General features: G+C 36.7%; 1 protein-coding gene across 2 annotated transcripts; it reads left to right on the top strand.

The window, feature by feature from the left end:
- The first annotated feature begins 1,147 nt into the window (after positions 1–1,147).
- Positions 1,148–14,417, top strand: tyrobp.L (transmembrane immune signaling adaptor TYROBP L homeolog). Of its 2 annotated transcripts, XM_018226575.2 has the most exons (5): positions 1,152–1,480; positions 8,634–8,654; positions 11,050–11,181; positions 11,337–11,392; positions 13,104–14,417. In XM_018226575.2, the coding sequence occupies exons 1-5, from the start codon at positions 1,432–1,434 to the stop codon at positions 13,158–13,160; spliced, it is 315 nt and encodes a 104-aa protein (XP_018082064.1). In that variant the 5' UTR covers positions 1,152–1,431; the 3' UTR covers positions 13,161–14,417. The 2 variants fall into 2 exon arrangements, with proteins under 2 accessions (XP_018082065.1, XP_018082064.1); XM_018226576.2 differs by lacking the exon at positions 8,634–8,654 and having other exon boundaries at positions 1,148–1,480.
- The last annotated feature ends 580 nt before the right edge of the window (positions 14,418–14,997 follow it).

Below are 14,997 nucleotides of genomic sequence, written 5' to 3'. Positions count from 1 at the left end.
ACTGTACATATAAAGAACAAAATCATTTTAAAATAATTGCATAACTCACACATGTAACACCTCTATTATTCATACCCCTTAAGCTCTGTACTGTCCACACATTTTAGCCAGACTGAAACTTCCCACATTGTTCACCTGTTCACAAGCATACAAACTGCTGGAGGGGCACCAGCATTTTGTCACTGTATGTGACAGTATGAACTGTCCCTGTCTCCTGCTGTATTCTGTCTGCCCTATGCTCCCTGTGTGTGCCACACTCTGCCTTTCCTATGCTCCCTCTGTATGTCATACTCTGCCTGCCCTATGCTCCCTGTGTGTGCCATACTTTGACTGTCCTATACTCCCTGTGTGTGCCATAGTCTACCTGTGGGAAGTGAACATGGTGGGGGATTGTTAGCATTTGGAAACACTTGTTATGGGTTCCCCAAGATGTTCAATCATGTGCGGGGGGGGGGGGGGGCTGCTGTGTTATCCATGGGGAGGATGAGGCATAGGGGTTTAGAGATATATCTTAATATGACAATATTCACATATAAGTGATGAGTGATATTCCTGCAGTGAGCAGTGTGGAAATGATCTTAAAAGTTCTTGTGGTAACATGGATGTGGTTTCAAAGTGGTTGTGGTTTAAAAACAGGCAATGGTCAACACTGGCTTCTATTATCAACCCTCCACCATGTAGGAAAGAAAAATTCCAGCCCTCTCTACCACAGAAGTTGCACAGCACTGGCTTAGATGATAGCCTGGTATTGGCAGTATAAAACTGCAAATATCTCACAAAACAATAACCCCCCCCACGTGTATACGGCAAAAGTGCCTTCTGCAAAGCTGAGTTTTTCCAGATATATCATGTTGATACATCTTTTTTTGGCTGGTAGGGGTACTTTTGGTTTCAAACAATCAACACACACAAACAGAAACACAAAAAAGGGTGGAAAAAAATTAGCAAATTACAATTCTGTTTTAACAGCCCAACAAGCCAGGCTTAATATCAGTGAAAAAAACATGACCTGTGAATGCCAGGCTTAATATCAGGGAAAAAACATAACCGGTGAATGCTGTGTGCAGCTGAATTATTGTGAAAAGAAATGTGTCTGCTGATAACTGTGGTTTCACAAGTCAGCCTTTCCTCCTCTGACCAGGGTAGGGTGTCCTGTGACTGTTGCTGATGTCTCACACACACACAGTTCCTTCAGAGGCAGGCGGTGCAAGAGCCTCGATACAACACAGTCTTTAGGAGAAGTCTAGAGCTGGACCGTGTATGAAAGACTGGAAGAATGATAATACATAAGAACTAGACGTAGGCCGCCATGTTGTCCGTAGAAAGGCCACAATTGCAGTAGCTGCAGAACACATGAACAGTTCAACGTCATCCCAAAATAAACATCATCAACCTTCCCATTCCTAAACTGCACTGGGATCTCCAGGAGCCATGAATCGGCAAAGTCAACCTCTCCTGATCCTGGTTTTGGCTACTTTAGGTAAGGTTTTTTCTTCATTGACTCAGGGAGTTTATCACTGTAAAATCTGTTTTATGACAAATGAATAAGATATTGGGACACAGTCGGTGAGATGAGAAAACTTCAGTTAAGGGGTTATCTTGTGAACACTTATGTGTTATCTATCTATCATTTATTTAATATCTATCATCTATTTATCATCTATCCATCCTTCTATGTATATCTATCTATCTATCTATCTATCTATCTATCTATCTATCTATCTATCTATATATCTATTTATTTAATATCTATTTATCATCTATTCATCCTTCTATATGTATCTATCTAATTATCATCTATCTATCTATCATTTATTATCTATCATCTATTTATCATCCATCCATCATTCTATATCTATCAATCTATCTATCTATCTATCTATCTATCATCTATCATATATCTATCTATCTATCATATAAATATATATCTACATACATTTCTATTCACATCTATCTACATACCTATCTATTATCTATTTATATATTGATCTTTTTAGCTATCATTCTGTCTGTCTACCAACCCATCTATTATCTATTTATCTGTCTGTCTGCCTACCTACCTAATATCTATTTAACTATCATCTATATATCTAGCTACCTACTTATTATCTATCTATCTATCATCTATCTATCTATCTATCTATCATCTACACCACAAGCCAGGACTTCCCATATATTGGGATAAATATTAGTGGTGAGCAACACTACAGTGGCTCAGAAAGAAGACAAAGGTAGTGGTCAGACACATTGATATTCACTCAGACATTTAATAGGGATGAATCATCCCATGAAACATCAAATTCCTCTTCCTTTTCCCCTTGTATTCTCATTCAGGAACTTTTTATTAAAACATTTAGGCAGACAGGAGGGTATCACACAAGGGGCAGACGAAGGGCTCAATATATGGGTTACTAGTCTCTTAAAGAGCTGTAGACATTTTGATGTTCCAAGGAATTCTTTTCCTTGGAAGATGAGTTGGGTATAGGGTTTTTAGGAGGTTAAAATATTTAAGCTCATTAGCTTTCCGATTGTAGTTGGATGGTTATATTACAGATTTCAGGGGGAAACTGGGCATTGGTTCATGTTGTCTTGTATGGCTCAAAAGTGATAAGACATTGACTGTTGATACAGTATGGTATAGAGAAAATAATAGGTATAATATCTTTATAGAGGGAGAATATTTGAACTGTTAGGACCACCAGAGAAGATATGTTAGGAAGGCCAGGACAAGAAACTTATCCCCTTATTTATAAAGTAATGCAACCATTCATAAAAGTATGCTTCATACTCAGACCAACTGTACATACAGAGACAGGCACAACTATATGGATTCCAATTCAAGAGCCAAAGAATTGCCCCAAATAGGTCCATTAAGTGGAAAAATCACTTTGAACCTTGGTCCCTTCTCCCTCCATGATAAATGAACCCTACAGTGAGGGTGGTCTATTTTTTCAAAAATATTTAATTGTTTATGTTGTTATACAGTTAGCAGGAATGCAGAATTTTTAGATTCAACCAAATACCAAATTCTTGGCTGAATATCAAACAGCATACACATATTTCTATCTGTTTGGGAACTTCGATTCCTGGTAGGAACTAAGGAGAATTTTTAAAAGAACTTCTTAGAAGACATGGAGTTCTGTGTGAATTAATGACACAATTCTTCTAACCCACCAACAAGGTTGTCAGTGCCGGGGGTGGTTTCCATTAAAACTAGTGACAGCCTCTTCCACTGGGTTCAGCTATAAAGAACTAGCTGAGAATACACCCCGTGTGCATGACTAAGTGCATGATGATTTTTTTTTTTTTTTTTGGATGTTAATGGACTTTGTGTTTCGGTGAAAGCTGGGATTCAAAGTAAATTAGAGAGGACAATGCATTAAAAAAGTTTTTTTTGAGAATATGAAGATTCTGCTTTGGAAAGAGGAAGCAGATGAAGGATTTACCAATGTCCTGTTTAATCACCAAGACAAAGTTAAAACAGTTGGCAAAGGAACAGAGGGGAAAAATAACAGACGTCGTTCTTGTGAAACTGTAGTACAGTCATTATCTTGTGACATAACACTGAAAGCATAGCTGACATTTTAAGGGTCTCTTAGTGGAGTCCAGGCCATTTAGAGGGGAATTTGCTTCTAGAAGGCTAGCTTGAAAGTCGATAAGGGGGGAATCTGAGGTGGAAACCTATTATCTGCCTCTTAGATATGTTTAGAACTAAGACTGAATGGCTATATCTGTAACCTTGTTTTGAGCTAAAGGGACTCAGTCTAAAGGCCAGTTAGGGGGAGATTTGGGGTGAGTGCTTATTTGTGCCCCGAGTACCCCTGGAACTATAGCAGGGTGATACCCCAATGTTTCTATATATCTGTAACCTTGTTATGAGCTAAGGGGGCCTAGCCTGAAGGCAAGTTAGGGGGAGATTTGGGGTGAGTGCTTATTTGTGCCCTGGTTACCCCTGGAACTATAGCAGGGTGACTGTTACCCCAATGTTTCTATATATCTGTAACCTTGTTATGAGCTAAGGGGGCCCAGCCTGAAGGCCAGTTAGGGGGAGATTTGGGGTGAGTGCTTATTTGTGCCCTGGGTACCCCTGTAACTATAGCAGGGTGACTGTTACCCCAATGTTTCTATATATCTGTAACCTTGTTATGAGCTAAGGGGGCCCAGCCTGAAGGCCAGTTAGGGGGAGATTTGGGCTGAGTGCTTATTTGTGCCCTGGGTACCCCTGGAACTATAGCAGGGTGACTGTTACCCCAATGTTTCTATATATCTGTAACCTTGTTATGAGCTAAAGGGACTCAACCTAAAGGCCAGTTAGGGAGAGATTTGGGGTGAGTGCTCATTTGTACACTGGGTACCCCTGGAACTATAGCAGGGTGACACCCAATGTTTCTATATATGTGTAACCTTGTTATGAGCTAAAGGGACTCAGCCTAAAGGCCAGTTAGGGGGAGATTTGGGGTGAGTGCTTATTTGTACCCTGGGTACCCCTGGAACTATAGCAGGGTGACTGTTACCCCAATGTTTCTATATATCTGTAACCTTGTTATGAGCTGAGGGGGCCCAGTTCGAAGGCCAGTTAGGGGGAGATTTGGGGTGAGTGCTTATTTGTGCCCTGGGTACCCCTGGAACTATAGCAGGGTGACACCCCAATGTTTCTATATATCTGTAACCTTGTTATGAGCTAAGGGGCCCAGCCTGAATGCCGGTTAGGGGGAGATTTGGGGTGAGTGCTTATTTGTGCCCTGGGTACCCCTGGAACTATAGCAGGGTGACAGTTTCTATATATCTGTAATTGTTTGAATGTAGTTGAATGCCTATTAATTGGCAGTATTGGTAAGGAGAAAAAGAGAACACCAAGATCAGGAAAGGAGGTTGGAGGAGATAAAGAGGGTATGGAGATTGGACATTGTGTATAAACTGTTTTCATAGTAATAAAAATAACCCACTTTCTTTCCAGGTTGTCATGTGTCCAACCCATGACAGATTTCCCCTCCTGCTAAGAGGACAGAAATGTTTAAAAGTAAATCATTTATTTTCATTTCATAAAAATCTGCTTTTAATACGATATTAAGATTTACAACGGTAAAAATACCACCGTATTTCTTACCATATTTTTAATTCCTAATGCAGTACCCCAATATTTCCTCCATGCAGTTTGAACTGTTCAAATGAAGTGCATATTCTAATTCTTCGTGAGTTTTGCATCTCTGCCCAAATCTGTGCTTGAGACTTGTGACTTGGTGAATGTACTATAAATGTTTAGCACTGTCAGCATGTGTGTGAATCACAACTTCTCTGTGTTAATTTCTGGTAAATAATTCCCCATTATATGAAGAGGAATTTCTCTATTTCTAGCTATAGAGGACCCTTCCATAGTCATTAAGATCTGAGTGGAGGCTTTTCAAACAGCAGAAATGTTCTGATCTGATCTATTAGTCATTCATCATCTATCAAAGAGTATCTAGAAAATCTTGTGACCAAAAAGCTGACCTTCCAGCGGAAAATAGCAGAGCAAAGGGACAGTCTTCTCATATCTTGCCCAAACTGACCTCCAGGTTGGCTCCCCAAGACACAATAATTTTAGTGTACTTCGATTAGGGAATAGTCCAAATTCGAATCAAATTATAAAAAAAATTCAAAAATTCGAAAATTGAAATTTATTATGTACTGTCTCTTTAATTTGACTTCAACTATTCGCCATCTAAAACCTGCCGAATTGCTGTTTTAGCCTATGGGGGACCTCCTGAACCTATTTGGAGTCATTTGGTGGAATCTAAGCTTTTTTTTGAAAATACTAATTCTAATTCGATAGAATACGATCCAAATTCGAATCGAATACAGCCTATTCACCCGAAGTTAAAAAATATGACTTTTTAAAATAAATTTTGGTTGTCTTTTTTTATTCAAATTTTGAGTTGATGGGAGTTTAAAAAAACTGTCATCACCTCGAAATTCGACCCTTGACAAATTTGCCTCTAAAGGTCGAATTTTAGCAGTTTTAGAGTTTTTTGAAACCACGATTAAACGAATTTTCTCTAAAACCACAAATGCCATGAAAGTTATCTAAAGATCAGATCCTAAAAAAAATTTGAATACCCTTCAATGGTTAAAAAATGTTCCAGTAGAATCAGTGCAGCTCCCGTTGACTTCTATGGAAGCTCGACTGTTTTTACTTGAAGAAGTTACTGGTTTTTACACTTAGTAAATCTAACATTTTTGGAGTAATAAAAAAACACACATTTTTATAGAAAAAATATATTTAGTAAAAAATTTGAAATCCAAATCCGAGTCAGAGCAGCTCCTTTTGACTTCTATGTTACCTCAACTGCTTTTACTTGGAGAAGTTCATGGTTTTTACACCTAGTGCATCCCCCATCCCTCTTTTCACTGAGCTGTCTTCATCCAAGACAAGATAATCAGCATTGGGATTTGAATTACTGGTGACAATAATCTAGGTAGTGAATGATATAGGAATGACCTGTGGCCTTAAAAAATTGAATTTGTGAGGTCTTCTCTACTTAATAATAATAAACTCACAATTTAAAACAAATTTAAAAAAAACTAAAATTGTTGCTTATTTATTAAAAACTGTGTATATCAATGGAATACAACAGCAGAACAAAGCTCAAATACCTTGAATTTATGAATTTACAAGCTCAAAAAAAACTTGAAAATCTCAAATGAAAAAACCTCTACATGAGCTTGCAAGTTTTTAGATGCCAAAGTTTTACATTCAAGTTTTTCAAGATTTTTGTGCTAATAAATAAAAAACATTTGAGTTTTTCAAAATATAATTCATATTTGTGAGTTGTTGTGCAAATAAATTTGAATTGTGGCAAAACTTTTAATTCAAACATTGACAAATCACCCCCACATTTCTAGGAGGCTTTATTCCACAGTTTGTTCAAGAAAAAGATAAAGAGATGAAAATAAATAAACAGATGATCAGTTCATAGGGATTATATGTTTGATTTACTTGGAGAATATAGAGAATATTCTGAATTGTTAGAGAGGAACAGGAAATCTTGTGCATGAGTGCAAGTGGTGATTAAATGCAGACATGGGGTAAATTAAAGATTTTAGACGAGACGAGTCAATTTGTTTTGTCACTATATTAGCTTTACTAAACAGTGGAGTGAAGTGGAAGCAATACATGAAACCATCAGTAGAGTGTATGATGGGTCAATAGTGTTATTAAATGCCCAAAAGAAAAATAATAACGTGAAATAATTTTAGACTGAAGTAAAGAGAGAGGGAAGATAGGAAGCAATGGGCATGCTAAATGTTTAAGTCTGATAGCAGAACTCCCACATCTGTCAGGTCTGGAGAAGAGCAGGTCAATCATGGAGACAATGAGCAGAGAGAATTAGTCAAAATCATGAAATAGTCCTAAATAAATACCCTACATTAAACGACAGCTGTTGGGTCACAGGGGTCCATTTTGAAGGTACAGGTAGGTATGAAAAATATGAACTGGAAAAGTTTGATGTATAAACAAAGTGGGCTTTCTACAGGGAAAGTGGAAGAAGCAGTAATATAACTGTGTGATTTGATTAAGTAAGAATCTAGGGGGTGCACGGAGGAGAGTAATCAGGCTAGATGTAAAACAGGAAGTGGCTAGACTTGAAGAATTTACACCAACCCCAAGCAAAGAAGCTGTCAAAATTTTGCATGTGGTCTTTACAGCTGTGGTTTTGTGGATCCACACCATATATTATTGTTATGGGCCTAGTAAAGGAATACCTATTAATGTAAGTGAGAACCGAGCAGAGAATAAGAAAAAGAAGATTAACTTTTTATTTGCTGAATCAGTTGATGAAGAAAGAGCAGCAAGAAAGTGCATGATAATGTGGAGTTAATTTCCCTACTGCTACAGAAAGTCCCAGTATCAGTGTATTATCCCTTGGAGCACCTTTCAGGTGGCACAGAACACTGTAAGTAAGATGTTTTTGTGTATGAGTAATAAAACAAAGATAAATAGAAACATTGGGGTAACAGTCACCCAGCTATAGTTCCAGGGGTACCCAGGGCACAAATAAACACTCACCCCAAATCTCCCCCTAACTGACCTTCAGACTGGGCCCCCTTAGCTCATAACAAGGTTACAGATATATAGAAACATTGGGGTAACAGTCACCCTGCTATAGTTCCAGGGGTACCCAGGGCACAAATAAACACTCACCCCAAATCTCCCCCTAACTGGCCTTCAAGCTGGCCCCCCTTAGCTCATAACAAGATTACAGATATATAGAAACATTGGGGTAACATTTACCCAGCAATAGTTCCAGGGGTTCAGACTGGGCCCCTTAGCTCAAATAAGTGTGGGTGGAAATTGCAAAAAATCATACAAACAGAAAAAAACAAAATGTCATGGGGACCTGCAAAATATACAAGTAATATTAACTTATATAACAGTTTTATTTCTTACAAAGAGATTTATTAGGCCATTTCACCACAAACTTCCTTCCATTAATATATCAAAGGTTTCCTGCCTAAAGCAGCTGCCTTTCCCACCATTGCTGCTCACAATAGTCGTTGATAAAAAAAAAAATAGGTGTCCGGATATAAAACTGGGTCATGTGTAAAAAGCACCCTAACTGTTTCTAAAACTGTTATTTTTCCCATTCTTTTAGGTTCTGTCCGCGGACAAAATGGTAAGATTGATAAATATCTAACATCTTAGAAAATCTTGTAGAAATGGAATGCTCTTTTGGTCAAAAATTACATTGAAGCAACATTAATAAAGGGTATTGATTACAAGACTGAGAGGATATGGGTAGCTCTACAAACAGGGGGTTAAATGTATTTTGGACAGGTGTAATGTATGAGATTTCAAGAGGCTTAAAACAAAAAAAAAAACACCCATTCCATTGAAGAAGACTATGTAGCTTGCAAAATTAATACATTACTTACATTGATCTTTTGTGTTTATTGGATAACTAAACCTTAAAATAAGTGAATGTTAAATTGGTGACAGGGCTATTTTAAGCACTTTTGCAATGTAAAAGTATTATTTATTTACTTTTATTTCCAAGATATTAAGGGATACGTGTACCGTTACTATGTATGAATTTTGTTACAACAGCGCCACCTGCTGGTCATTTTCCCACCAGTCTGACCAGCAAGTAGTCAAGGAAGTTGTCAGGAGTAGTGATGGGCGAATTTATTCGCCAGGCGCGAATTCGCGGCAAATTTGCGCGATTCGCCAGCGAATAAATTTGCGAAACGCTCGTGAAAATTCGCCCGAAAAACATTTGCCGGCTTCAAAAACGGGCGCCGGCATCAAAAAAACGGGCGCCGGCGTCCAAAAATTAGACAAAACGAACGAATATCTTACCGTGTCGCGAATTTCGCAGGAAATTCGCGAATTTTCCTGCGAAGCGAAACGGGGCAAATTCGCCCATCACTAGTCAGGAGAAATAAAGAGGCTGATGTTCTTCTGCTTAGGAAAGATGTGAGAAAGATTTCTAATTTTATTCCAAAGCAGAAGAACATCAGCCTTTTTCTTTCTCCTGACAACTTCCTTGACTACTTGCTGGTCAGACTGGTGGGAAAATGACCAGCAGGTGGCGCTGTTATAACAAAATTCATAGTAACAGTACATGTATCCCTTAATATTTTTGAAATAAAAATAAATAAATAATGAATGTACATTGCAAAAGTGCTTAGAATAGCCCCTCTTCAATTTTACATTCACATATTTTTAAGGTTCACTTATCCTTTAAGGCTGATTCTAAAAAAGGAGAGAAAGAGCTCTGATTAGGTGCATGAGGATGGGCTTTCCAACATAAAGATTAAGAGCAATTAACCAACCAACAACGTATAAGAACATTAGTGACAACACTATCGGCTGTGATTCCTCAAGTAGGACAGAAAGTTATCTCCATCATCTGCTACAAAGATAACGATCTCTGCAACAACATTAGTCAGATGAACAAATGACTCAACAATACATTTATCTTCCGCATCACTGCACCCTACCTCTGGGAACTAAGAAACACTCATCAGTTGGGGAAAAACTAAAGCGTCAGTGGGCAGTTTGAGTGATGAGAGAGGATTGTAATTAATAAGTAAGGTGTGAGCATGTGCTTAAATAGAGCTCTATCCCAACAAGCAGCACACAAAGGGCTTTCTCCAGTGAAAAGAAAGACTCCTGTTATGGACAATTGTTTCCGGAATCCTGAAGGGTAAGAACATTGGTGTCCTGGTCTTGGATATAGGATATCTTCCCAACATATTAAGAAAAAGATGTCACATTTTCCTGGTGTATTGCATATCAAGAAGACATTTTTTTCATGTTGCATTTGCAACATACAATGACCAGTTGGCATTTATTGTCTTCTTCTTTGCACTTTGCACATTGTGTGGGGGATTGTACATGGCCCCTTTAGCCTTGTTTTCCCATGATATCCTTAATATCCTTGTCCAATGACAAGATGTGCACTTGCATGAGATATTGTCGTTAGATTTGAGGTTTCATCCAGTGATTGGGACATGTGTCCAAGGAACAATAGGAACAGAAATCCTCATAACATGGATATTTATTTTATTGATTGAGCAGTTTTAGCCTAAAAAAACTATAGATCCTGGAGAGTCCATATGACAATAATGGTAGAATGATAGTCCACGGCATGGAATTTCCTTTGAATATTCATATTTCCAAGATCATAGGCTTCATGTTTGTGATTTATCTACTAAATGAATAACTGTTCCCAAACATACTGTTAATTTGTTTGCCTGTGTGGCCCCCAATAAGATGTTTGCTCTCCTTAATATAACTTCAGTTCCATGGACTTCACATGATAAACCATGAGAAAAATGTAATCAACTGTAATCTGGCCCGATACACATTTTCCCTTCTTTTTAGGTTTTATTGAATTAAATAACCTCCAAAGGTATTTTTCCTTTGAAAAAATGTAATTTTCTAGAATTCATTTTAAAACCTTTAGTTCAGTTACAAATTTTTGTTTGTATCTTTGATTTTTTCAGTACCAGCCCCTAAACCTGACCCAGTTTCCACAATAACTAGTATATCTACTCTTCTTACAGACTGTGGGAGCTGCTTCTACTTGGATACGGGCGCTGTCATTGGCATTGTCATCTGTGATGTTGTGATTACTGTGCTCATTGCTCTAACCGCATATTATGTATCCAATAAAATCCATATGAAAAAAGAAGAGGGTGAGTCATTAACTTGGACCTCTATTCTAGAAAATACTCATATAATATGGTATAAGAGAAGAAAGAGTTATGGTTGCAGGGTCTGGGTTTGTTTTAATGCCATGTCACACATTTGTGATTATTTAATTTAAATTATTCTTTATTTTTTTTTATAGAAAGAAATACAAATTCTAAGAAGCCAGACACACAGGAGGCTGAGCCACCATACGAAGTGAGTCCATGAGACAGAAGTACCAATCAATATTAATTAATACTAATATTGTCCATTAGAGCTGTAGCTTATAGAGCGATGCACCATTTTTTTTTGCACCTATATCTACAGGTTAGTATTTGGTGTGGCACAATGTAAGATTTCCCTAAAAATTTCCGCAGAGAGGTGCAAACATTGAGGTCGATCACAGCCGCAGTTCTGCAGTTAAAATTATTCCAAATTGGAAAGAGTTCCAATCATTCCAATTTGGAAAAAGAAATTATTAACCCTGATTGGAAAATTTTTGAAAATATAACCACATTTCATTAGAATCGAATTTCTAATTAAAATCAATATAATTTGATGTTTAAAAGTCTTTTGGGTTTGGTGGCAGCACAGTTCGATTTTTTATGCTATAATACCAGCAAATATTTCCCAGCCCTGTCAGGCACGGGAACGTTCATTAATTAAAATTGAAAATATATTTTTGTATATTTTACATTCAATTGAATTCATGAATTCATTTAAAAAGTATTTGGAATTATGATTTCATTAAAGGAGCACTGGTTTCCATTTCTCTTTTAGGTTACATTTTATTGTTAAAATACAGACAAGGATTCCCCAAGCACTGTCTGACACAGGAGCCAAATAGACGTTACTTAATTACAATTGAAATTGTTATATATTTTGTTTAATTCAATTAAATTCATGAATTCATTTGAAAAATATTTTGGAATTATGATTTTATGAAAGGAGCATTGGTTCCCATTTCTCTTTGGGTTTTTAAGCCGTACAGTCAAATTGTTTTGCTAAAATACTGGCAAATATTCTCCCAGCCCTGTAAGGTACTAGAACCAATTTGCTTTAATATTTTGCATTTAAATAAAAATTTTTTTTTTATTTCATTAAATTAATTAATTTATTTAAAAAGCAAACATTGGAAGCCAGTTAGGCATTGCTTTTATTAATTAAAAATTCATTTTAATTAAAATACATTTTTTAAATATTTTGTACAATTGATTAATTCGTCTTTTGGAATTATGATTTTATGAAAGGAGCACTGTATATGTATTTGGGTTTGTTAGCAGCACAGTTACATGGTTTTTTTTTCTAAAATACTGGCCAAAATTTCCCCAGCCTGTAAGCCATTGAAGCCAATTAAGTCATTTGTTTTAATTAATTAAACATTAATTTTTTAATGAAAATGTCATTTTTAAATCTAATATCGGTTATTGGATTAATTCATTCATTTAAAAGAATTATGATTTAATTCATTCATTCAAAAGAATTACTGTAGGCTAATTGTTGAAATAAGTCCTCCAACTATACAGGTATGAGATCTGTTATCCATAAACCAATTATTCAGAAGACTTCAAATTGTGGGACAGTCATTCCCCCAGACTCCATTTTAATTAAATAATTAAAACTTCAAAAATTCAAAATTCAAACTTCCTTTTTGTCGATAATAATAAAACAGTATTGTGTACTTGGTCCCAACTAAGATATAATTAACCCTTATTGGGAGAAAAACAATCCTGTTGGGTTTATTTAATGTTTAAATATTTTTTTAATTGATATAAGGTATGGAAACCAAAATTAAGTAAAGACCCCATATCCATAAAACCCCAGTTAACGAACATTCTGGATATGGTCCCATACCTATATAAAATAAATGAATGCTTTTTTTAATAAATTGTGTGTGACAACTGCTTTCTTTGTTTACCCTTATTAGGAACTCAGAAACCAAAGAATGGACATCTATAATGATCTCAATCATTCTGCCAATTAATTCTACACTTGTCTTCAGCGCCCCACCAATAAAGTCTTTCTTTTAACAACATTAGGCTGAAAAGGCACATAGCATTGTTAAATATGTATAGTTATGTTGTCCACAGGTTTTTCATAATTCATAATAGTACAAAACTGTCAATGTGACAAATCCTTTCAAATAGGCAGGAGAAACATCAGCTGAAATACCACCTCCCATCAGCAGATGGCGATGCATTTGTTTGATCAATTCAGTATGACAAAGATGGTGTGCAAAGATATGGAGTACATTCAGTCTCATTGATTGTTCTTTTCTTTACATGCTTACATGGTATGGAGAGAATGCTAAAAGTCCTTGGTTAATAGTGAAGCATCCCACCCTTGAATTTGTTGCAATTTGCATCTCAACGGCATGTAACTAGTGGGGATTCTAAAAATGTTACAAACCAAAAAAGTTGTGAGTTTTTATTCAAGAGTAATGACAAAAAAATAGTTAAACGTTCAAACCATTTATTAAGACATATAGGTAAAGGCCTGGTGCGTTTTGTGCCTATTGGGGCAGTCACTCATCAGCCTATGGTCATTACTCTTGTGGTAATGGTCATAACTTTTTTGGTTTGTTACATCTTTATTGCCCCTAATATTGGACATGTACTCATAATGGTGCTGTTATGGAAAATCGACATCAATTCTGCCATTTTGTCAGGGTTTCTAAACATGTTAAGTTGCATATGACACTAGCTTAAAGGGGAAGCATTGCTATTAAACGTTTCACTGTAGTGGATGTTTCAGAATTATTTTTTTGCAAAATTAGGGCTCATTTACCAATGCTACAGGCACAAGTGCTGGATCACTAAATGTCTATCCATAGGACCCATGGTATTGGTGGAAGCAAGTCTGGTCCTGTCCCTTGCATCAGGTATTTAATTGTCTTTATTGTTGCAAAGTGCTACCCAATTATTCCTTGACTGTTTGCACTAGCCTTGTGATTGCAAAACATATATTTCAAAATTCCTCAACCAGATCAGTTGATGGAACCTGTAGCCATGTAATATCTGGAGTAGTAGTAGTATGAGTTAAGCTACAGAAAAAAGAAGATATTCAATGGAGGAAGGCTGTTACCCAAAGAATATGCTTCAATCTTTTATTTATTGATGACTCAGTTTCTCTTCTTGTGTTTTTTCTAACTTGTATAGCTAAGAGTTATCTGTGCGAAAATATCTTTGCTTAAGCTTCAATAAAATGTACTCAAATATTTACAAATAAACTCAAAGCCATACTAACAGAAGTTGTGTTTTCACTGTGCTCACTCAGTATTGAGGGGCTAACTCCCAGATGGACAGCTTTTTGATGGATTATAATTGAAGAGTGCCACCTCTATGTGATTTAGTTCTCAGGTAATGTTGAGGGCTTAGGGCCCGTTAGTAGAATAGGAATGGTGTAATATGACTTGGAGAGCTAGTGTAACCCAACCGGGTGATATTGTACACAATGGGTGGGTTAGATTGCTATTGGTCAGGTTATTACTCAAATGTATAAAGGGAGGGGATTTAGATTCTTACTCTTGGATTCCACTAAGGAAGAGGATGGATGCGCATCCATCTAGGGGTGAAGATATGTGACCTGAGAGAGAGCCTAATCTGAAGCAAGGGGACCCCATGAATAATTATCAACAATTCTAATGAAGTACTCTCTACAACTAATAGTGCTCAAGTTCAATAACTTATATCCCTTAGAACTGGCAAACATTTCCGTGAGTGTCCCCTTCTTCAGTTGCTCCACATCATTTTGCTTATTTTACACTGGTTCCTGGACTTTTTTATATATTTTTTAGGTGGACCCCATAAATAAGAACTAGG

Source organism: Xenopus laevis, chromosome 7L (assembly GCF_017654675.1).
Source record: "Xenopus laevis strain J_2021 chromosome 7L, Xenopus_laevis_v10.1, whole genome shotgun sequence".
NCBI classification, from domain to species: domain Eukaryota; kingdom Metazoa; phylum Chordata; class Amphibia; order Anura; family Pipidae; genus Xenopus; species Xenopus laevis.
The sequence above is the reverse complement of the archived record's forward strand: the minus strand, read 5'-3'. Positions and strand labels throughout refer to the sequence as shown.

Coding starts and splice junctions, on each gene's coding strand:
- tyrobp.L (XM_018226575.2), top strand. CDS start 1,432: ATGAATCGGCAAAGTCAACCTCTCCTGATCCTGGTTTTGGCTACTTTA. Junction 1,481..8,633: donor CCTGGTTTTGGCTACTTTAG/GTAAGGTTTTTT, acceptor CCATTCTTTTAG/GTTCTGTCCGCGGACAAAAT. Junction 8,655..11,049: donor TTCTGTCCGCGGACAAAATG/GTAAGATTGATA, acceptor CTCTTCTTACAG/ACTGTGGGAGCTGCTTCTAC.